At 57.2% G+C, this 22,561-nt stretch overlaps 7 protein-coding genes and 1 non-coding gene across 8 annotated transcripts; 3 read left to right on the forward strand and 5 right to left on the reverse strand.

Annotated features, from left to right (window-relative positions):
- Positions 1–1,101: 1,101 nt before the first annotated feature.
- On the reverse strand, positions 1,102–1,173 carry SLS55_000837. Its single transcript has one exon. It is a non-coding gene; the product is annotated as a tRNA-Thr (tRNA).
- A 2,409-nt stretch (positions 1,174–3,582) lies between these two features.
- SLS55_000838 (uncharacterized protein) lies at positions 3,583–4,088 on the reverse strand (the record flags this gene model as incomplete). Its single annotated transcript, XM_066772345.1, has 2 exons — positions 3,583–3,591; positions 3,756–4,088. The coding sequence occupies 2 exons, from the start codon at positions 4,086–4,088 to the stop codon at positions 3,583–3,585; spliced, it is 342 nt and encodes a 113-aa protein (XP_066637624.1).
- Positions 4,089–5,116: 1,028 nt separating this feature from the next.
- Positions 5,117–6,179, forward strand: SLS55_000839 (uncharacterized protein; the record flags this gene model as incomplete). Its single annotated transcript, XM_066772346.1, has 3 exons — positions 5,117–5,185; positions 5,235–5,407; positions 5,558–6,179. 3 exons carry the CDS (start codon positions 5,117–5,119, stop codon positions 6,177–6,179), a joined length of 864 nt encoding a protein of 287 aa, XP_066637625.1.
- A 1,449-nt stretch (positions 6,180–7,628) lies between these two features.
- On the reverse strand, positions 7,629–8,316 carry naa20 (N-alpha-acetyltransferase 20; the record flags this gene model as incomplete). The annotated part of the gene is made up of 2 exons (XM_066772347.1): positions 7,629–8,044; positions 8,148–8,316. 2 exons carry the CDS (start codon positions 8,314–8,316, stop codon positions 7,629–7,631), a joined length of 585 nt encoding a protein of 194 aa, XP_066637626.1.
- Positions 8,317–8,974: 658 nt separating this feature from the next.
- SLS55_000841 (uncharacterized protein) lies at positions 8,975–11,530 on the reverse strand (the record flags this gene model as incomplete). The annotated part of the gene is made up of 5 exons (XM_066772348.1): positions 8,975–9,718; positions 9,775–10,207; positions 10,269–10,299; positions 10,468–11,234; positions 11,346–11,530. 5 exons carry the CDS (start codon positions 11,528–11,530, stop codon positions 8,975–8,977), a joined length of 2,160 nt encoding a protein of 719 aa, XP_066637627.1.
- Positions 11,531–13,311: 1,781 nt separating this feature from the next.
- SLS55_000842 (uncharacterized protein) lies at positions 13,312–14,256 on the reverse strand (the record flags this gene model as incomplete). Its single annotated transcript, XM_066772349.1, has 2 exons — positions 13,312–13,665; positions 13,858–14,256. The coding sequence occupies 2 exons, from the start codon at positions 14,254–14,256 to the stop codon at positions 13,312–13,314; spliced, it is 753 nt and encodes a 250-aa protein (XP_066637628.1).
- Positions 14,257–15,087: 831 nt separating this feature from the next.
- Positions 15,088–18,840, forward strand: SLS55_000843 (uncharacterized protein; the record flags this gene model as incomplete). The annotated part of the gene is made up of 5 exons (XM_066772350.1): positions 15,088–16,267; positions 16,323–16,591; positions 16,648–16,818; positions 16,868–17,706; positions 17,760–18,840. The coding sequence occupies 5 exons, from the start codon at positions 15,088–15,090 to the stop codon at positions 18,838–18,840; spliced, it is 3,540 nt and encodes a 1,179-aa protein (XP_066637629.1).
- A 744-nt stretch (positions 18,841–19,584) lies between these two features.
- SLS55_000844 (uncharacterized protein) lies at positions 19,585–20,689 on the forward strand (the record flags this gene model as incomplete). Its single annotated transcript, XM_066772351.1, has 4 exons — positions 19,585–19,627; positions 19,702–19,819; positions 19,879–20,237; positions 20,286–20,689. The coding sequence occupies 4 exons, from the start codon at positions 19,585–19,587 to the stop codon at positions 20,687–20,689; spliced, it is 924 nt and encodes a 307-aa protein (XP_066637630.1).
- Positions 20,690–22,561: the final 1,872 nt, after the last annotated feature.

Here is a 22,561-nt window from a genome sequence, read left to right on the forward strand (position 1 = left end):
GTGCATTGATGTTTGGGTAAGGCTTCAATAAACCAACTGTGCGGACTGGAAATCGATCACCTTCAAAGAAGGTTAAGGTCTCACTCAGCCATGCATTAATATGCATCATGCAACCTGCAAGCCAGCCCTATCCGCCAAGGCTTCACTTCCGGCCTGCATAACTAAAAAACAATGCAAGATACCAGGAAGCAGCAGAACACCCGAGAGGACGGATCTTCCTACCGGATCGAAGCTAAAAAGCCGTAAGCGACGCGATTTTCCCAACCAAATGCCGGTAATATATGTTCCTCAGTCGAGGAAGGAAAGCAGCAAAGTCATTGTACTCGTGACTCTTTTGCTCTTTCTTTTTGTTAATGCGGGGAACCATGCAGCGCCCGCGTCGCACCGTTCGGGAAATTGCAGTGACAGTGATACCGGAGCAACGCCCACGAGTACAACTGCAACCGCCTGCCCGTCGCATCAAACACGGTACCACCGGCCAGAACCTGGTTCTCGCTCTTGTTGGCTGACGCCATCTTCGGGAAGCGGCCGCCGGCTGCTTGGACGCTGGTGACACATGCTGGGGCACTTCGCTGCTCCGGAGCGCGATACGATGCAACGTGTAGCATTTCGGCCTGATTGTCATTCTATCGATAACAACAAGGGCATGCTTGTCATCATCTAGCTTCGTCCCAACCTGCAAGTACGTGCAGTCGTTCAGCTTGCTTCACTCACGCAGCCGCAAGCCCCAGCCCTTCCCAAACGACAACCTGCATATATGACCTGCAAGTCTAACCCCCGAACGGGCAGCCAACGATAAACCCCGCACCGTAGCTTCTATTTTGTCTCAACCTCGAGATAACCCTCCTCCCCTCTCCGCTCTCAGCTTCCTTTCGCAATCATCTCAATACCCACCCCGCCGTCCGCTCCGGACCCACCTCGGCGATGGCCCTCCTCCACACAATCCACATACATCCCTGTCTCAGCCACGTTCTTTCTTCCTGACTCAGGCAAAAAGCGGACCTCGGACCCCCTTTTTTCCCAATCTCCACACACAACACAAGAATGAAAAAAAAAAAAATGCATCAGACGCTCGAGCGCCTTGCTTCCGACAGACTTTTATGCCCCCTATCGGAGTCGAACCGATGGCCTCGACATTACTAGTGTCGCGCTCTACCACTGAGCTAAAGGGGCTTGTTATGAGAAGCAAGCCCTGGTTAGGTTGTCACATGACTTGGTTTTCGCTGGGTTGGAATATAACTAAAAGATTGCGGAATACAGGCATTCGAGTTGTTCAAAAGAAAGACATGAAGAAGGAAGCAAGACCTGCTGGCTCCTTAAGCGCGTCGATTGGTTAGCTGTAGATATCTCTTCCATGAAAGAATGTGTTGTGTTCGCATGTAGACCCCGTCAGCCAAATAGCATTCAGGAATTATCCCGCACACTGCGTACGAGAACGATAATTAGTCGCATCAACTACTTACCCATTTCTCATTGTCCCTACTGAGTACCGTCCGTCCGAATGCAACAAAGTCCGTCGTCACACAAGAAACATCCGCTTCTCCTCCTCCCCACAAACACAAAAATCAAGGACTTCAACTCGCTCACTCCAACGAAATCCACGAATTCGTGCTCCCCCTCGTCTCCCTCTCCCTCCCCTTCCTCTTCCGCTGCTTCCCGCCCGTACTCTGACTACCGCCGCCGCCACTTGCCTCCCACCAGGGTTTGACGTCTCGCTTCGGCGTGAGGAACTGCTTCGCACCCGGGATGACGACGATGGGCTCGTCCTCGGCCCGTCTGCTGTCGCCGACGCACATGCTTGCAGCGTTTGAGGACGATGATACCCGTCGAGACGATTTCGAGGAGCTGAGGGCAGTGGTGGGGGTGGCGGCGGCAGTAGTAGTAATAGTAGCGTGTGTGACATCGTGCACGGCGGGCGTGATCTGCGCGTTGGTGGTATCTAAGAGCGGAATATCTCGAGGCGGAGGGGAGGTGGCGGCGTGGTCGGTGATGGAAGTGCTGGCTTGCTTGGCGATGGAGACCGGTGGCGTACTTACCAGCGGGTTGGAGTTCTCGGCTTGATGGTTTGGGGATGATTGCGGTGGTGGTGGTGCTGCCGCCGCTGGTGCTGCTGATTCGGTAGAGGCGTTTGCAACATCGTCGGTGAGTGTCGGCGGCGCCGCAATATCCGTCACGGCCAAGGTTGAGCATGGAAATGAAGTAGATCGGAGTGATGGCGCGGCTGTTTGGTGGACAGCTGCGTTGGAGGACGAGTGCTTGTTGGACAAGGGACGGTGAGAAAGACTGGCACGATAGTTGGAGGAGGTGACGCGTTTACGAGAGAACAACTCGCACGCTTCCTTGCCGTCGGACCAAGTGATTGAGGATTTGCGGGATGGCATGCAGTCGTTCTCGCGCGTGATCCACTGTGCGATGCGGGTTTCAAAATTTGGTGCGCGCGAGGATTGTCCATTAGATTCCACCCCAATAGAGTTAAAATCCGAGAGAGATCTTTCCTCTAGTCGCAAGGGACGCGTCGTCTGAGACGAAAGCTGCCCATGAGTCTCAATTGGATCCTTTGATATCTTTTGACTGCTTTCGAGGCTGTCCTCCTCTTTGCTTGTCTTGTAAGTAGTTGGATTTCCACGCTCTTCGTCTACATCATTTTCTGATTTCGGACAGCTGATGTGTAGTACTCCAAGCTCAGGCTCATCGGGAACAGCCTGCAACACCTCTTCCAAAGGCAAAGGCTCGACACCTTGCGATGAATGCTTCATTTCTTCCTGCACCAGAAGCTCCTTGTCCTTGACCGGGCTAGACGTACTCAAGGCGTCGGTGTGTTCGAGGCTACCAATTAAATCAACCGTATAGAGATTGAGTTCGTGAAGTAGTCCAAGAAGGTCACCTCGGCGAAGCCGGCTCGTGGAATCGTGTTTGCCGAAGGAACGCCTACAATTATGTTGTGGCCAAGGAGATAGGTCCCGTCCATGCTCATGGGATTCAGTAGGCGTTTGATGACCGGTCGGTTCGGAGACGCGAGGAGCATCTTCGGACGCCAGAGTTGTATTTGTTTGATAGTTGCTTTCGGGCGCATGCTGGTTTCTTGTAGCCTCTGCCAATTCGGGGGTTTCATGGGTCGTCAGGAAGCCAGCATTACGTGAGCTTTCCGATGATTGGATGTGTAGCGGTTTAAGATACGCGCTGGTCTGCTTCGTAGCTCCGGCCGCCTTCTCAAGGTGGTGACGAATGTGACAAAGTACGTCGTAGAGGCGGTTTACTTCCCGAGGTTCTCCTGACGACACCGTAAATCTCTCTCTGGAAGGGTTGAATGCGCTGGCTTCGAAGTCCAGTCCTCCATAGTCCCGGCGAAACACCATATTTCCAAGCTTACCAACGAAGCTCAGACCTTCGACTTCATTTCGTGGCCCCAGCTTCTCAAGGATATGGAAGCCTGCGCCGAGTATTATTCTCTCTCTTTCCCCGTCTACGTTGGTATGCTCCACCCAAGGTGCATCTGGAGGGGCTAGCCCCATTAGGGAAATTATGCCCGCCATTGCGATCCTCGAGACTGAAGTGGCATCTGAGCTCTCCGTTCTCCTCTTATCAGCCGGTCTATAGCGAAATTTCAACTGAGCGTTGACATTGCGATGATGCGGCTCAGGGATTTTGCGTAATCGGTAGTGTAAGCCTTGTATATCGCCGTCGGAGAGGATCAAATTGGGGACATGGAACCAATAGAAGCGGAAGAAGACCTCGTGGTAGATGGACTTGCACACGCGCAGAAGGGCGAGGCCACGAGGCTCATGGCTCCAATGGCCATGTACCATGGTGTTTTCCCAGTGGCCACGGTTGAAGAAGCGATGGGGCGGCAGGTCCAGAACCCGGATGTACTGCATAATCGAGGACTTGGGCGCCTCATCGTATACGAGATCGAAGCAGAAGTCGTAGATGCGGTATCGGATGTTCTCCCTGATCTTGTCTTCCTGGGCGGTCAAAACGAAAATAGCCTTGCTCTCTTTCTCTCGACTCGGAACGCTCGGCAGAGGAAAGGGCTTCGTTTCGGCCAGAAGGGCCTTGCGATACGACAAGACGGGATTTTTCGGGGCCATGCTTGATAAGCTACGGTTGAAATGGGGATAAAAACTTGATTTGAGATGACAAGATGCCGGGGGATTGGGCAGCTGAGAGGTCGAGGTCTGGTGGGTAGGGAGAGTCATAGTGCACCTGCCTCAGTTGGGTGGCGTGCTTGGAACGGAAGGGTCGAATCCCATGCCCATCGAGCCCGGCAACGAATCATTACGACAGAGATTGAGACATAATGATTCCTGAGCATGCTAGAGTCATTGAGCACGGCACGTGATGGCGTGTGTGAGGCGCGTTGGGTCGCTGCTGTGGAAGTGACCAATAAACGACGAGTTGCGGAATGGTGACTGGGCTGACAAGGCTCCACGTTCGCCAATATAAAGCCCAGGGCCTTCGCCTTCGCCTTCGCCGTCAACAGCTCAGTCTCCAAACCAACAGCATGTCGAAGGCCGTGACAGAATATCAGGAACGGGTGTACGCGCTGCTTCAGCAGATCCCCGCGGGGCGTGTCGCATCTTATGCAGCGCTGGCTCGAGCGCTCGGCTCCTCAGCTCGCGCAGTCGGTGGCGCCCTACGAAGCAATCCATTCGCGCCCGAGATCCCTTGCCATCGGTGCATTGCGAGTAGCGGGGTAAGCATGAGCTTCCATTCCACTAAGCTGCCGACCTCCGCAATCGCTGACATGATGCCAGTTCATCGGCGGTTACAAAGGAGATTGGCGCAACGTCCCGAGCGGGCAGAACTGCGAGAAGAAGCTGTCAATCCTGGCCGAGGAGGGTGTCTGTTTCAACGATCAAGGCATGCTGGTGGACGATTCGTGCTGGTGGGAGGATTTCAAGGCATGAAGCTGGGGAATGGTTGGTGGTGGTGGAGGGGACGAGAAGATAAGGCCCGCGTCGCGTCGAGAATCAGCGCGCGCGATCGTCATGGGCAGCGGAAGCGAATTTTCGGACCCCGAAATTCAGCCCTGTCTCGACCTCTTCTCAACCTCGTCCGCCTGCGCTTTGCAACGCTTGTAACCTAGTGAAATTTGCAGAGACAAATCAGCACCGTCATGCCTAAAAAGAAGCAGTTCCTCCAGGCCAGTGCCAAGCAGGCTGCGCGCGGAAAGAAGAAGGAGCCCGTATGCCGCAGCATTATGTCGCGCCCCGCCCATCACTAACCTCCACCAGGAACCCGAGACCGAGGATGACTTTCTCGATGCTGCCGATGAGTTTGAAAAGAGCGCCGGCAAGTGGAGAGCAGGAGATGCTGCCAAATCTGCTCGCTTCTTCCAGCGTGCCATCGACGCCTATTCCGCCGGCCTGCTGAAGTTCCCGCAGTCGTTCGATCTGGCTTACAACAAGTGCGTTTGCTTCCTTCTTGAACTGCACTTCCTTCTTTCCCGTGCATTTCGTTCATTCCGATCTTGTTTTTCAAGTCTCTATTCCCACGCATTCGTACTTCCTAGCTACCTGCATTCATTACATTGATCGTGAGCTGATGCACGTCATAGGGCGTTGCTAGAGTACCAGATCGCTCAGGACCTGCGCATCGCCGCACAAATCGGCCCTCCTCTCGTCGACCTTCTTCGACAAGCCCTGGAGTCGCATCGGTTTGCCATTTCATTGAACCCCGACAACCTTGACATCCTGTTCAACACGGCCAACGTCTTATCCGACCTTGCCGACCGCGTGAACAAGGGCGATGCTGTCCCGCTGCTTCAAGAATCTGTGCAGTGCATCCGCCGCTGCCTCGAAAGGCAGGTCCAGGAGTACGAGTCGTTACAAGCCGCCTTCCTTGCAGCAAACTCCGGAACCCAGGATGCGCCTGCTGAGGCTGCTCCCCCCTCGGCGCAGACGCCATCTTCGGGCTCCTCTGCAGAGGAGTACGCCAATGTCGAGGAGGCCGTGACCGAGAGCGCCATTCTCGACTCTGTCTTCTTCATGGCAAACACGCTTGCGGATCTCCTTGGTGTTATGCCTGCCGAGGATCTGGATGCGATCGCCAAAGACGTCGAAACCGTTGTTGGCTTCTTCACATCCAGTGCCCTTGAGCCATACTTCGAGAAGCTGGACCGCACAGTCCCGGAACCTGGTACGGGGCCCCTCCATGTTACAGAGTCTCCCTCCAACTAACACCCCTTCCGCAGAGAAACCCACGCCCACCCTCTCCCTCAGCCTCTCCGCCGCCCCTCCCAAGCCCACCCCCGCCCAACCCAGCGAACACGACTCCGCCATCGCCGAAGGCGCCCTCGCCCAAGCCCGCCTCTTCTCCACCATCAGCGAGGCCGAGTTCCGCCGCGGCGAGCGCAGCGCCGCGTCCTGGTACGCCACCGTGCTGGCCAAATTCGCCGCCATAACCGACGACGCCGCCAACACCACCACGACCTCGCTCCCCGACCCCGCCGACGCGCGCAGCGCCCTCATTGATGCCCTCTCCGCCCTCGCCACCGCCACCGCTCCCCCCGCCGACGCCCAAGCCGAGGCCGCGTACCTGAACCAAGCGCCATCCACCGAAGCAGGCGCCGGCGACGACAACGCATCAACGGACCCCGGCGCCCCTGCCCCAGCTGCGGCCCTGCACGAAGCCACCGACGCCGCCGCCGTGCACGCCGACGCGCTCAAGCGCGCGTACCACGTCCTCACCACCACTCTTTCTTTTGCTACTTCTTCTTCCGCCGCCGCCGACAAGGCGCCGCAGCTGTACATCGCCCTCGGCGATGTGCACTGGCGGCTCCGCGGCGGTGCGGGCGACGTTGCCGCCGCGGTGGCGCAGGCGCGGAGGGCGGAACGGTGTTGGGAGGAGGCGGAGCGGAGGGCGAAGGCGGTCGGGGTGCAGTGCGCCGAGGAGGTGGTGGAGGCGAGGGGGAAGAGGGGGGTTTCGGTGGTGTTGAGGGGGGGTGGCAGGATCGGTGGTGTTGAGGGGAGGGAGGTGGTGGTGCAGGCGGTGCAGGAGATGAGGGAGGATGAGCTGTTGAGCGATTTGCTCGCGGGGCATGTGTTGAAGGTGCTTGGGGCGGCGGCGGTGTAGAGGACGGGGGAGCAGCGTTGGGGAGGAGGGTTGAAGGGAAGAAGAGTCGGATCTCGGGCGAGTTTGGATGATGCTAGTAGGGACGCCGTGACATGTCGGAGCAGAAGCTACGAGAGAAAAATTGCGGTATCGTGGGAAATGACGGTATAGGCTCTAAAATCGTGATGGTATATTGTTCTCGTATAAAACGCAAATTCTAGTATGTATGTGAAAGTCTCAACAGGGGCATCTTCGATATCTTTTTTGTTCCCTTGACGGCTGTATATGAAGGCCTGGTGCGGCTCAGCTACGTGCCTGTCTGACCCAAGCAGCAAGCCTCTTCCCAGCCGTCTTTTGCTTCCCAGGCCATATGCAACGAGCTTCGGGGCGAGCCTCACGGGGCAAGTCCATGGCACCCTCTCTTCCATCGTCATCACCATCCCCATCCAAGCCTCCCCAAAATGTACAGCCATCTGAAAAAGGTGTCCAAGTCCCCCCGCGCGCCCCATTGCGCGTTTTCCGTTTTATTTTCCAAAAAGTGTTTTACCTACCACCGACCGCTCTCTCCTTCTCCCTCACCACACCTCATCCGGCCCGACCCTAACCTCCTTCCCCTGTCCCTCGCCCTCGCGCACCGTCTCGCGCGCGACGTCCCTGCTCAGCGGCTTGCGCATATCAAACGCGTCGCTGTCATCATTATAATAACCGACGACGCGGCGGTAGACGGAGTAGCCCATGCCCTCGTACAGGCGCTGCGCGACGACGTTCTCGGCGCGCACGAACAGGTCGACGAACCACGCGTTCTCGGCGTCGCACGCCTGCTCGAGCAGCTGCGTGAGCCGCGTCGCGTGCCCCAGCCGCCGCGCCGACGGGGAGATCGTCAGGCAGGTGATGTGTCCGTGCCACGGCAGGTAGTTGGGGTTCGGGTTCGTTGATGGAGTGTATGGTTGGACGGGGGCGGGGTAGGGGGAGGATTCGGTTTTGCCCATTACTGGTGCGTGGTGGTTAGTTTATATGGCCTTGTGTTCTATTTCGGTCCGCTCGTTGGGATGGACGGGGGCGCCGGGGAGGAGGTGGGGAGCTGGTGCTCGTACTGTATCCCTCGATCTTGCCGTGCGGGCCCTCAATGACCTTGCACAGGTGCGGCCACTTGGTCAGGTAGTCGAGGTAGAAGCTGACGTTGTACGTCTCGGTGAGCGGGTCGAGGTTGCACTCGTTGAAGTGGAGGAGGTCCATTGGCGTCATTGGCCGGATGGACGCCATGGTCGGCAGCGGGGGCGCAGGCGCGGCTCGTCGTTGGGGCGATCGCGAGGTCGCGGCGGTGGTGGAATTTTGGGGGAGCGATTTGGCGGGGAGAAAGGCCGATCGTCGTGACGCGCCGCGCTCTGACGTTGCAAGGGTCCCCTCCCCGGCCGGCCTGCGCCTTGTTCAGCCCTACAGACCAGGCGCATGCACGCTGTAGATTATTGTTCAGCAGCAGGTACTGGGCTGTCACCACCTCTAGCTTCGTTTCTGAATTTACCGAAAAATTGGCATTCCAACGGATCATAATCTCTTGATCTTGTAAAAGCAGAACCAAACCATTGAATGCGAACCAACCGGCCATTAGCCATGGCATCAATTCGCAGGCACCTCGCGAACAAGCAAGGAAAAGGAGAAAACAGAATCAAACGCGCGTGCCGTGGAACGCTCGGTTTCACTTATATATATAAGGGTACTATATCATATGTTTACAGCTAAATATGTATGTGCAATCAAAACGCAAAAAGCCACCGGCCTCCATGGGTATAGCCACTCAGCAAAACACGACGTGATACAACACAAAACAAAACAATCGTCAAGCTGGAAGTGGCACAACCGATTGCACCACTCGGCATCTCCTCCTCCGAAACGCAAAGAAAGCCGGTTATTTTCAAAGTCATCATATGCGGAACGAGTCCATCGAATTGGCGCCGCTGCCAGCGGTTCCGGGAGGATGCGGGCTAGCGGTCCGACCCAGCTGGTCGGCATACAGACGCGGAGATCGCGAAGCCAACGGCGGACTCCCAAGACCCAAGAGACGGTCGCGCTCCTCGATCTGGCGGTCGAACTCATCCTCGGTGAGAGCCCGCTCGAACTTGCTGTTGACGGCCATTGAGTCGATGATGGGAACGGGGTTGCGGCCACGGCCAACAGAAGGCGCCGGGGCGGCCGGTCCTCCGCCTCCTCCCCCTCCTCCTCCGCGGGCCGTTGCCTGCATGCTGGGACTGCGGGGTTCCGATCTGTTCGCGCCTCCTCCACCGACGCCGACGTGGCTGTTGTTGTACTGCCTGTTCCCGCCGATGATCCTCGACACGGCGGGCGGCGGGCGGAACTTGCGGGCGGCGGTGCTGGCGTGGTCGTCGACGAGCACAATCATCCACACGCCGACGCTGCCGTTCTGCCCGAGCAGCGGCGTGCAGTGGATCCAACGGCTGCGGCCCTCGTCGTCCGAACGCATGCTGGCCAGCCACCGCACCTTGGCGGTGACGCCACGCCCGGATGCGAGTGCCTGCTCCAGTTCCTCGCGCACCCTCGAGCTGCCGCCAATCCGGTCCATGAACGCCGACTGCAAGATACCGGGCACGCGAAGAGAGGGCGAGGTGAAGAGGATGCGGAGCGAGGGGGCCGGTCGGACGAGAAGATACTGTATCCAGACGTCAATTTTTCGTCAAGTTTAGCACATGTGAATTGTGCACTTACGTGGCTGTAGATCCCGGCTAGCTTCCCATTGTTCCTCATCTTGCCGAAGATCTCTGAGCCGGCGCCAAGAGGAGGGCTGTCTTTGATGAGCAGTCGTGGCTGATGATACATCGAAGTCGTGTCGTCATCTTCCACGTGCTCGCGGTGCATGTTTCCACCCGTCTTCCGCACCGTCTCGATCTCTCCTTGGTTGAACATCTCGCTCAGCGCCTGGAACTCGTCCTTTTCCTGCTCGTTAGGGACGTGCTCGTCGTCGTCCAGCTCTATGTCTCCTTCTTTGGCGAGCAGCCGTCTCAATGCCGGGAGGTCGGTGCATTCTTTGGCGAGGCCGCTTACGTCCACCTGTGATCCGATGAAGTACCTGACTTTACCCCTGTTGTCCATCAGGGGGGCCATCATCAAAAGGTTGAGGAATGTTGATCCGTCACGTCGGCTGGCTGCATGTCAGTGGCTGAAAGAAAAAGAAAAAAAGAGAGTACGCGGAGGAGACTGACTAGTTCAAGATCAGCTCGTTGATTTCCGTGCCTTCCCGAATCGCTTTGCTCAACCGTTTCACGGAAAACGGATTTGTTCGCGGACCCTGCAAAAAGCGGCAATTGCGTCCAATTGCATAGCTGACGCCATACTGGGTTGTGCGATGAAATTCTAAAATCCGTCAGACGTGCGAGCTGCGATCCAGAGGGGCTGTCTAACCTTCGGAGGCAAAGATAATGGGATTGTCTTTCCTCGACGGGTCCGTGAGACAGAATGTTTCTGCCAGTCCTTCGGACGCCTCTCTCAGATGCGGAGGCAAGGTTCCCGTGATTCTCATCTGAATGCTCAGGCTGACGACTTGAACCCACACAAAGCTGACGTACGCAGGAAGGTCTTCTTGAGCGAGTTGATCAAAAGCTCGCTGGGCCTTTTCTTCAAGGACGGTGTTAATCGTTGGTCTCGCCAGGTCCGAGGTGAAATCCAAATCGTCAATTGGTTCAAGCGCCTCTGCCACCGCATTGGCATAGTTGATCGCTCGAAGAGCCTTCAAAGCATCCAGGTAATAAACAAGAAGCGGTAGGGATTTGGGTTTGTAGGCGCTAAGGAACGCAGTGAACTTGTTTAAAAGAGCCGGATCCGAGAAGATGGCTTGCAGATGCTCCTTGGACAGGATTTTCTCGGACCGTGCTTCGAGAGAATAGTCCTTGCTCGCGTGATCGTCGGGGCCAACAAGGTCAAAGTTGCCTGGGTCGTCCTCTATTAGTGGCTCGAGTCTACCATCGTCTTCTGCACCGGGCTTCGTTTGCAGTGGCGGAATGGTCCCGACCGAGCTAGCCTTCGTTTCGTAAGACATGACGGAGTCGGCAGAGCTTTTCTCAGTGGAGCTGCGCTCTTTAGATTCCGGCGTAGTCGAGGTCGAGCCAGGAGCTGTACCGAACTCGCGACTCTTGGGTCTGGAGAAATTGCGCTTGGCTCCTTCAATGCTGCTGCCGAGTTCAGTGAGAATCAGCACAAATGACCTTTCTTCGGCATGCATGCGTTTTGCTTTTTCTTGTTTCGGAAAAGAAAAAGCAACTGCACTGGAGAAAACAACTCACGTTGTCCTGGTTGGAATATTAATACTGCGATTTGCAAGGACAGCCGCCTCTTCGTCTTCAGAGCCCATGTCGAAAGTGCTTGAGACTATTGCTTGCGGAGGATTGATGCCGTTGGGGGATTGAGACGCCGTTGACGTCTGGCGATCCTGGAAATCCTGCACTACGGTCTGACTCTCATTGGCCATGTGTTTTTGCATAGGCGGTTCTTGCCTGAAGGCTGTACTGGGCCGATGGTCGTCGACGCTCGTCATGCTCGGGGAGATGCTCGTAGTGGAACGGCTGGCGCGAGCAGAGGAGTCCTGACCAGAGTAGATCTTGGGAGCAGAACTTCGCTTGTTGTTGAAGCGGCGGAAGGCTTGAAAAGACGACATGAGCTCGAGACCAAAAGAGTGGAAGGCGATGAAGGCAAAGTGTGTCGCGGACGGTGGAGGGCAGCCGAGTAGAAGAAGGAAGGCAGGGAGACTCGGCCAGACCCACAACGTACCAAAACGGAGCGCAGTACGCGGGCGCTATATTAATCAACCAAAAGCACCACCCGGTGCTGGGGAACAGGCAGGGTCTCGATGGCAGCTTGCGAAGGCCGATGCAGGTGAAGCCCCCGCTAAGAGTCCGAATCGCGGGGCCCGGTGTTCTCTGGGACCGGGCTCTACTGTGGGCTGGCGGGAACGAGATCCGCAAAGGACCAATTGGGAGCGGGCCGGCTCCCCCAGCGGCGTGCACAGCCTGCGAGCCGCAAGTGCTTTCTTTTCCAGCTGCGACAACCCCGACCCTCGTCAGCTCACTCAATCCTGCACAACCCCCAGCAGTCAGACAAGGCCCCCATGGTGTGCTCTGCAGCACTGAAACCGAGCAACTGACGTCCTGACTCGCGCCGCCCGGGGAGGCACAGCGCCGGCGGTGACGTACTGCATGGCGGGCTCCCTCACTTCGTGCTGCCGATGATGGTGGCCAGACTTGTCGGGCCGTGGGCACACGAAGCTCATGCGCCGGCAGACGATCTTTGGCAAGGGTTCGCCGGCGCATTGCTTTTTCTGTCACCCCCCCTTGCTCGGATCATCTCTTTGGTCTTCGCGCACGCTCAATTCAGGCAAACTCAATCGGCCGGAGCCCGTCTGACCTTCGATTTCGATAAGTCGTTTCCACCACCTGGCCAACAAACTTTCTGCCGTGCCGGATCATCTTCAGCTCCACCGTGTCGACCGCGCCACACCTAGGGCCACGACTATTAGACGACTAGCGAAATCTACCAGGCTCTACTGAGCTTGGAGCAGATGTTCTGCTCTGATCTTCCATCACAACCATGGCCCAAGGAGGCCGTTTTGCCGACAGCTGTACCAGGCATTGGGAACAACCGTCGGGCCATGCGCGCCACCCAGGTCAGATCGTCATTCCGAGCGGTGGGCCCCCAGTGTCGATTGACTCAACTTCGGCGTTGCTCTTGTAGATGTTCATGTTGACAATTTCTTCATTGAGCTGCTCGATCCGGGGGGTCGTCGAAAAAGGCCGAAGGCACCGAAAATCGAGATTGGCCGTGAAGATTCTTGGGATGTCAAGACGGGAACTCTAGCCCCCTTTCGCTTCGGTTTCCTCAGCTTCGGGGAACAAGCCACGACATTGACCAGGCAGGAGGCCGAGCCGCTCAGGTACCAGTCCGCTCCTGACATCACTCCGTCTCTTAGCTCGCCGCTTAGCGTCACTGCACAGCACCGCTAATACAAATCAACCGCAATCGACAAACGCAGACGCTCGTCTCGTAACTCGCGCTTGGCGATGTGATCAAATCGTCATCCCATGAGGACAAAGACAGCCTACGCTCGCAGATCTTCTAGTCAGCGACAAGTCAAGGCAGCTGCATGAAATATCTAATCATTGTCCGAAGGGGCTAACCATCGTCTCTAAAATGTCCACGCGCTTGGTGACGAATCCCAAGATGCGCGGGTATCTAGCTCGAGCTCCGGAAAATGAGCTATGACTCGGCGCTCAACAAATGCCGCCTTTCGCCGTTGGATTCCTCGTCGCTTTCTTCGTCCTCTGTCGCATGCCGATATACCACGTAGTGCTGAATAATGAATATGACATCAAATATGATGCTCACGTTTGCTAGGCCGAACTTGACAGGGTTTCCGGTAATTCCAGACCAATCTGCCTCAAGGGAGGAGTCGATGATCAGTTGGAGATTGGACAGTATGCCGCCAGAGAAATCCAGTAGCATCCCACCAATACTGAACCCAATGGTGGACTTTCGCTTGTAGTTCAGCCACACCTGTGGAACGTATTTAACCACAGTCACCACGAGCTTGACGTATCCGACGGCGTAAATCTTGAACAATCAGTTAGCTTGCAAGAATTTTTCGTACAAAATACGAGGGCCGCTGTGGAAAGCTCCCAGCGAAGGGACCATCCGAGGCAGTTGCAGCATTCGTCTGGACGACGAGGTGCTCCAAGCACAAGAGCGCTTGTGTGTGCCACGAGTGTTTTGAGCTTGACACATGACAGAACCGGGGCAACGTACCACATCGATCCATGCCCAGCCACTGGCATCGTGTCCACCATCATTGCCCTTAGCCCAAACCACAAGAATCACAATCATCACTCCGACAATGTTGCCCCAGAAGATTCCCTTGGCGAGAGAGCTCATCTTCTGGTCGGCACCGACTTTGAAACCCCAAGCCTTCAGCCAAAACTGGGTGTAAATGATGATGGACATGATGAAGGCATGCAGTGCAAAAGCAAAATCGTTGAAGCGGACGGTGGGCTCCGGAGCGACCGGATACCGAGCCGCGTATTGTGCCCGGATGGTCGGCGACCAAAGCGTTGCCGCGGTAGAGACAGTGTATGCAGCAAAGCCAAGGATGTTGAGGGTAGGAAAGTCGATGCCAAATCCAAGCGTTGACTTCCGACGCCAGTTCATGAGCGGCTGGGGGTAGAAGGACCCCGACCAGCACAGGAAGCTTGAGTTCAGTCAGCGATGGTACAGGTACGGGAGATCACCACGCTAGCATACTAAGCCCAGCCCAGAACCCGCGAGAGGGCCTGGGCAAAGTAGACGACTTCGGGTGAAGCCATGGTATGCGGCTGCTTAGCGGCTGTTGCGCACGGGAGGGATGGCGCCAGGTACGACGGGAGTTGCAGAAAATACGTCGAGCGAGCGAGAGGGCTGCGGTCCGAAGGGGACGGATTACGTGGGACTACACCCCACTTAAGGCGCGAGCGCCTTCCCAATGAACGCGTTTAGTCGGAAGTATGGCGAATGGCATCATCAGGACAGAGCACGTGACCGCGGGAGGGCCTGACGCCCTCCGGGTCACGGCGGAGGCGCGTTTCTGCTGGGAAGGCGTGTCGCGATGCGGTGAGGGGCGGATGAGCCGCATGGATAGTGCTCATAGGGTGGCTTCGAAGGTGCACGACCAGCTGCTGGTCGATCGGGGAAGGCGCTGAGCGCGTGGGGAAAGCGCACGGGCCACATGCACTAGCGCGACCTTCAACATCACCTCCAGAGGTTGCAGCGGCGAGACGCGCCAGCTGGCTCACGCCTCGAGCAGACCCGTCGCAGCACCTCCCTCCGCGTCCTCCGTCTCTGCCGCGCCGTCCACACATGTCTTACGCCCGATCTCGCAGCACAACGCGTCCGCGCAGCCGGTAGCTTGCATTCGCTGTCCTCTCCTTGCGCCTCCATTCGCGCTGCGTGACCGGAGTCTCACTGCGCCCAACGCGATCATACGGACATCCAACCTGACCAGCCATGGCGGTGCCATCAGACACGCCCACGAGGCGCAACCAGCGCGGCCCCGGCCGCCCTCCACGCGTCGACCCCAGTGCCACACCCACCGCCCCTGCTTCTGCACCGCCCAAGCGGCCCAAGTACATTCCCGGTGGGCCTGGCGGGGGTGGTCGCTACATTGACCCAGAGACTGGCGCCGAAATACCAAAGGAAATTGCGATTCCGCTGCTTAAAGCAGCCGGCCGCAGGCACAGCGCGCCCCGGCCGCGTCCGTCGCGTACACCAGCTACAACCCGCAAATACTCTCCCGAAGCCGCATCTCCCTCCCGACCCTACACGCGTCCCCGGCGCGATCGCCCAGCTGCTGGCCCTCGAGCCAGCTCCGCCTCCGCTGCTGCCGCTGCGGTAGCTCAGAACGATGGATACAAGCCAAGAGAGGAGCGAGGCTGGGAAGAGTTCCACCAGGACTTGGATATCGATATGGACTTTATGGTGTTCAGCGCGGAAGAAATAGATGGCGTCAGCCCGCCCATCACGAAGCCGACAACACCCGTCCTTGGACTGAGCCAATCTTTCTCGGTGCCAGACGATGCCTCCATAGCGAACGAAATCCCGACTCCCAAGGAACAGAGCTCGTTCGCCGATCAGGACGAGGATACCGTCAACGTGGGCGGCAGTGGTGAGCCGATGTCCCCTGCGGTCATCAAGCGCCGACCCGGCAGGCCCCCACGGCGTCCTGGATCCATGCTTACCGGCTTGGGCTCACCTCCAGCACCAAGGATCGAACCGCTACCGACCAAAGACAAACGCGAAAAATTGAGCCTCCCAAAGCCGTCTTATCGCACGATCGACACTTTTTCGCACTACGAACAAGACCCTTCGGCGCAGGTCAACTATGTTGATCGCACCATGGCAAGCGTAGGATATCAGGAGAGTGACATGTTCATGCGGCCTGAAAAGCGGTTGATACGCATTGTCGACGGAAACCTTGAAGAAGATCTAGATCTTGCGTTGACTCTTGAAAACGAAAACCATGGTCACCCCATCGGACGAGTTGAGTATGACATGGATGAACAAGACGATCGATGGCTAGAAGCCTACAATGGGCAAAGGAAAGAAGAGCAAGTCGAGGCAATCAAGCCTGCGATTTTCGAGATAACGATGACGCAGATCGAAAAGGAATGGCATGCGCTCGAGAAAAGTGAGTTGTGAAATACCTGGTGTGATCTACCTGTGCTGACTCGCTTGCGTCCAAGGAATCCCCAAGCCAAATCCGAAACCTCCGCAGACCCATCGACCGCGTTCGAGCTCGGCAGCTGCAGTTAACGGAGAACCGGTAGGGAACGGTGAAGAACAAGACACAAAATGTGCGGTTTGTGACGATGGCGACTGTGAGAACACCAACGCTATCGTCTTTTGTGACGGCTGCGATCTCGCCGTGCACCAGGAGTGTTATGGAGTCCCTTTCATACCTGAGGGCCAGTGGTTGTGCCGCAAGTGCCAGCTGATTGGCCGAGGAACATCCGTGAGTATTTTCGTACCTCCGTCGGCTTGGTCGTGATACGTATTGACACTTCACAGACCTGCATATTCTGTCCGAATGTCGATGGAGCTTTCAAACAAACCACCAACCCCCAACGATGGTCACATCTGCTTTGCGCCATTTGGATCCCCGAGGTCTCACTTGGAAACACCACCTTTATGGAGCCGGTCATGGATGTCGAGAAGGTGCCCAAGCAAAGATGGAAATTGGTGAGCTGTAACACTCCAGGCGTTTATTCGATTGAACTGACGAATATAGCAATGCTACATCTGCGACCAGAAAATGGGTGCTTGCATCCAATGTGGCAACAAGAATTGCTATTCTGCCTTCCATGTCACCTGCGCGCGACGTGCCAAGTTGTTCCTTCGGATGAAGTCGGCTCATAGCGGACCCGCCAACGTCGATGCTAGCGTGCTCAAGGCCTTTTGTCACAAGCATGTTCCGAGCGATTGGCGCCGGGAGAATGACGTGGAGATGGCTACACGTGAGGCCATGGCGTACTACCGCCAGACAATGCGCGGTCGGCGGTGGGCAGAAAGCCAGGCCGCAGCAGCCCGAAACTCGTCCAGCACAATGAGCATGGACGACGAAATGGATGACTCGTCTCTAGTGCCCGGCAGCAACAAGCGGAAGCGCAGCCAGTCTACCAAAGGCGTGTGGCGGTTACCATCGGGTGCACCTGTAGTGCCTCACCTCGTGTACGAGAAAGTCGAAGCGTCACTTGTACGCTTTAATGTCCGTAAGCGCAAAGAGTACGTGGCCGAGGCGTGCAAATACTGGACGCTCAAAAGGGAAGCTCGCCGTGGAGCGGCTTTGCTCAAGCGCCTCCAACTTCAGATGGAAACATTCTCATCCATGGAAATTACCCGCCGTAACTTCGCAGGAATGGGTGCGGCAGGCCGCCCAAGACTCCACCGACGGATCGAATTTGCGGAATTGCTCGAGAGAGACATGGAGAAGGTCAGGCACTTATGCCAATCCGTTAAAGAAAGGGAGGAAAAGAAACTGGACGATGTCAATGTTTTAAAGAGTATTGTCGACACAGTCTATTTTCCTATTTACCCTCTGTTATGGCCGATACTGGAGAAAGCCCAAAGGTAGGTCTACAACTAGTCACCGAAACTTGGCACGGAAGCTGACTTTTCATTAGTTTGGACTCCAAGGGTGTTTTCAAAGAGGGCTTGGAAACAATCGAAAGAAAGCTTGAAGAGCGTTTCTACACGACTGTATCGACCTTCTCAAGCGATATCGGCGCCGTATTCCGGTCAGTCCTCGGCCTCGACGAGATCACAGATGCCCACGACGCCCATGAACATCTCAACGAAGGTAGTGGCAGCCATGGCGATTTGACACCAGAACAAAAGGATAAGAAAAAGCTGGCAAAGCGCATCATCAGGGGGATACATCCGGCCCTTGAAGATGCCACCGCTAGAGAGGCCCAGATTGGCGGTAAGCAGTATGACCAGGAGCTGCGGGAGCTCAACACCCGTCTGAACAATGGCGGGCGCTCCAGACCCACGTCAGCTCAAGCTTCCCATGATGCTGGCGATAAGGGTAATGACAAAGGGGTAGAACGACCGCACATGTCCCAAGACGTGGAGATGTCCGAAGCCGTGGAATATCTCACGAACGGCAATGCGGGAACGAACGGGCTTGTCAATGGTGACAGCGACATGAAAGACCACGAGGCTGGAAAGAGTGCTGGAGCGGAGGGCGCAGAGGCCGATCACGAGGCTGATGATGCGGCGATAAGATTGCAGCTGCAGCTGCCTGAGGAAGCAACTGAGGCACCAGCTGAAGCCTCCGGAGGCGAGTCTGGGAATGCTCGCCAAGGCAGCATCGGAACCGCTCCCGCCCTATCCAACTCAGGCAGCACGCATCCATCCACGACCAATCCCGATCCTCTCACGCCGCCACAATCTGACGGAGACATGCTCACACTGTCGCATGGCGGCGTGCCATGGTATCTGCAGAGTTTTGATCCTCGCGGCACAACCATCTACGACGAGGTCTGGTCTGGCCGTGAGGTTGTGCGGGGGATGAGCGAGGAACTCAGTGAAATCGACGATGCAGAGCTAGACGGCATGTTGGGGGACGAGGAGATGGCGGATGCCCCGGCTGATTCCATGGATGCAGAGGGAAGCACGGTGCAGCGCGCACAGCGCGTAAAGGCACGGGTGCAGCAGCGGAGGAATGCTTCGAGGCGAGCCAACGGGACGACCCAAGGCTGATTTTTATTTGTTTTTTCTTGGTTGCGTGACGGGGACATCTCTCTCAGTGGGGCGTTTTTTTGGGTACGGGCGGTGACGAGCTGTATACCATTTCCTTGCCGGTCATAATATTCGGGCACACGGGGCTGGCTTTCGCACGGAAGACGGGAATGGTCGTCGGCGCGCGGCGTTGTGGCATAGGGCTCAGTATACCTATTTGCTTGCGGGCTTGTGATGTTGGCTCGGTGTCGATTAGCTAGAGCGATGGAGCATGGACGCCTGTATTTTTACCGCAATGACTGCAGTGATTTTCGCCCACCGAACGCCGGCGAGCGCGGTGTGCCGCAACAAGCAAATGCGACCTTGCAATTGAGTGCAAATCGCAGAGCGGCACGTTTGCAAAGGCAGTGCGGGAAGGAGCCAAGAGGCTGCGGCTCGCTGGCGGGTGTTCCTTGGTTGCGCCCCTTGATAGGCTGCCTGGATTTCTTCTGTCAGCCTGCGCCTGTCACAGCGCGTTTGTCCAGCGTCGCGAAAGCTGCTACACTTCGCTCCTTCACCACAGCCTGGCAAACGTGCCGTTCGCACCGACGCGCTTTTTTCCTTACCCTCTGCCTCACTGCCTCACCTAGCTCTCACTGCGACGGTCCTTTTCCAGCCGATCGGAGCTGCCTTCCCGGCCGCCGCTTTGTCGCAACCACCTCTTCCGCCGCCTGTTTTCAGCTCCACCCAGCCGCCTCCATCGCCTCCACACTGCACAGCTTCGACATGTCCGCCATGGATTACGAGACTGAGCCGCGTCCTTACGACGGTAAGTCCGCTCACTCGCCGCCGCCCTGCCCGTCTTGCCGCAACGACGCGCCGCTGACACGCCCTTGCAAACAGACGAGCCGCGCGACTACGAGCGCGACCGCAGCCGCTCTCCGCGCAACGACCGCCGTGTCGACGAGGATGCCCGCGCCCGCAGTGCCTCGCCCGGCGCGCGCGACCGCATTGACGACCGGTACAGCAATAATTCGCCGCTCAGCCCGCTGCACCACTCGCTGACAATGCATACGACAGCCCCAGCCACGACATGCGCGACCGCGACGACGAGTCCATCAACCCGGGCTCCAACCTCTTCGTGACCGGCATCCACCCGCGTCTTTCTGAGGACGAGGTCACGCGCCTCTTCGAGAAGTACGGCGACGTTGAGAAGTGCAACATCATGCGTGACCCGCACACCAAGGAATCGCGTGGCTTCGGCTTCGTGAAGATGGTCACCCCCGACCAGGCTGATGCCGCAAAGGAAGGCCTGCAGGGCGAGGTCATTGAGGGCCGCACGCTCAGCATTGAGAAGGCTCGCCGCGCTCGCCCGAGGACGCCCACCCCGGGCAAGTACTACGGCCCGCCTAAGCGCGGTATGACAACCTACTATCACGGTATTCCCCTTCACTAGTTAAGTCTGGATGCGCTGACCCGAGTAGCAGACTTCCGTGGCGGCCGTGGCGGTGGCCGTCCCTACGGCGACCGCTACGACGACAGGCGCGGCTACGGTGGCCGTCGTGACGAATACTCTTCCCGCGGCCCTCGCTACGACTCCTACGACCGCGGCTACGACCGTGGCTACGACCGTGGCAACGATCGCGGCAGCTACTCCCGCCGTGACCGCGACTACGGTCCCCCTCGCGGCGTCGACCGCTACGCTTCTTCGGGCCGTGAGGGCCGCGAGCCCCGCGAGAGCCGCGATGACCGCTACCGCTACGGTTCGAGCCGCGACGATCGCTACGGCCGCGATGGCGGTGCCTCCTACGGTGGCGCTCCTGCCGACGAGCCGTATGCCGGTGGAAGGGCTTACGAAGACCGTGGTGATGACTACTATTCTCGCCACTAGAGCACTCGACTAACGGCAACAGAACCCCCCCGCGAGTAACGGCAGAAGAGTAGGGTCCATCACTCCTGCAGTGATACGCACCCTCGAGAACGAGTTCGTTTTTCGAGATTGCTGCCTCATCTTCGCCGCTGTATTACTTGCTTCCTGGCTTTTGCATCTCCACGTCTCCGCTATGCGATCGGACTACGGCGAACTTCAGCGATATCTTCGGCGGGCGACGGTTTCACAAAAAACAGAACGGCTTTTTCACTCAATCTGACTGCTGGACGGAAGACCTCACCTAGGGCATGGGTATAACACGGCTCAAGCGATTTGCCCACGCCACGTCTAAAGGTCTCGGCTTCCGGTGAATTTCGGTGGATTTCCTTTGACAGAGAACGGCTACGGATCTTTGCGGCAAAACATGCTTTTAATTCGAATTGGTGACGAAAAAAACTGGATCTCCTGGAGCAGCTCTTCCCTATCCGACTTCAGATCGCACTTTGTACTACTATGCCTTCCCATCACACTCGACATTCTCTGCGCTTGTCGACACGTTCCCATGTTCAACACCATGCGTGCAGCCACCATTGCAGAACCTGCCTGTACCGGCGACCTCGTTTGTCCAGTTCCCGTTGAGACCATTCGACATCCATCAGCGTGAAGTGCCCTGCCGCCCTTGCACTTCCGCCTGTGGTGAAACGGGAGCGACAATCCTCGTAGTAAACAGCAACATCGCCCAATCTATGCACGATGCCGCCATCCGGTGTAATAAAAAAAATGAGGGGTGCAGACGACCTTAGCCATGCGCCCCAGCTGAGGCCGTTTGCCGTGACCGACATTTCCCGACGCTCTGGATGCAGACACGTTCGCTGTGCCTGTCTGGGGAGCTACTGGCGGCTTGCACAAGCCGCTGCAGGGCGCCGGCGCATTCTGACAACGTACGCGGCTGCCGTGCATTGTACGACGGTGAGTCTCCGCTCGTCGTGGAATTTTCCAATTCTCCCAATCTCTGCACCTGCTGCTGTTTCCACAGCTGTCGGGCTGTTTGCTCTTTCCGTTTCCGCATTCCGCCAAAGGAACCCCCTTTGATCTGCCTCTGGAGCCAATGGAACCTTTCATTCCTTGGTTGTCCTTTCCTTATTTTAATTTCTCAGGTTCTTTCCCTTTCTCGTTTCATTTGATTCTCATCGTCACGCTGCGTTTTGCAGTGGTCGGTCCGTGGTCCTAACGCGCCAACCGGATTTACTCCGTGTCCACGACGTGGGTCTGACATCATCGAGTTGTCGCAAGCTTCGTACTGCGTATTCCAGTCCGGAGCCTCCAGGTACGTTCGCCCAGGGAACAACAGCCTTAGGCGATGAGGCGACTTGCGTGTCTGCGTGTTGTAGCTTTGCATGTTCCTGAGAGCGAGGCAAACAATACGCCGCTCGCTTTCACATGCATTGCTCCTCTGTTCGAAAATGATGCGGACTGGAGGCGCTTGTATGATGTAGTATCGCTTGGTACCGGTATGTGAGAAGCGGATGCTCTTTTCGCATATATCGATAGCGTAGAAGAGATCAATAAATATCAAGAACCAGCTGAAGCCGATGAAGTTACTGCGCCACGTCTGAAACGAGAGCGACCAGTTGCTGGGGCGCTTGCGGCGACGTGCGGATGTGCCGGCGTGGTGCGGTGCAGGTGGTGCCACTGCTGCAAGCTGGCTGGCGCCGGGCTCCCGCTGCAAAGCTCTTGCGACAGCTTTCGGTGCGCCGGTAGCACCTATGACAGGCCCAGCAGGGCGCCCTGACGCAGCACCAAAACCCCAAGCAGCGGTGGGGCGCCGGATTGACAGGCGTTTATACAACGGTGATGGCGTCGCACCCCGAGCAGCGGTTGTTGCGCGAACGG

The sequence above is a fragment of the Diplodia seriata genome (assembly GCF_021436955.1).
Source record: "Diplodia seriata strain FDS-637 chromosome Unknown scaffold_1, whole genome shotgun sequence".
NCBI classification, from domain to species: domain Eukaryota; kingdom Fungi; phylum Ascomycota; class Dothideomycetes; order Botryosphaeriales; family Botryosphaeriaceae; genus Diplodia; species Diplodia seriata.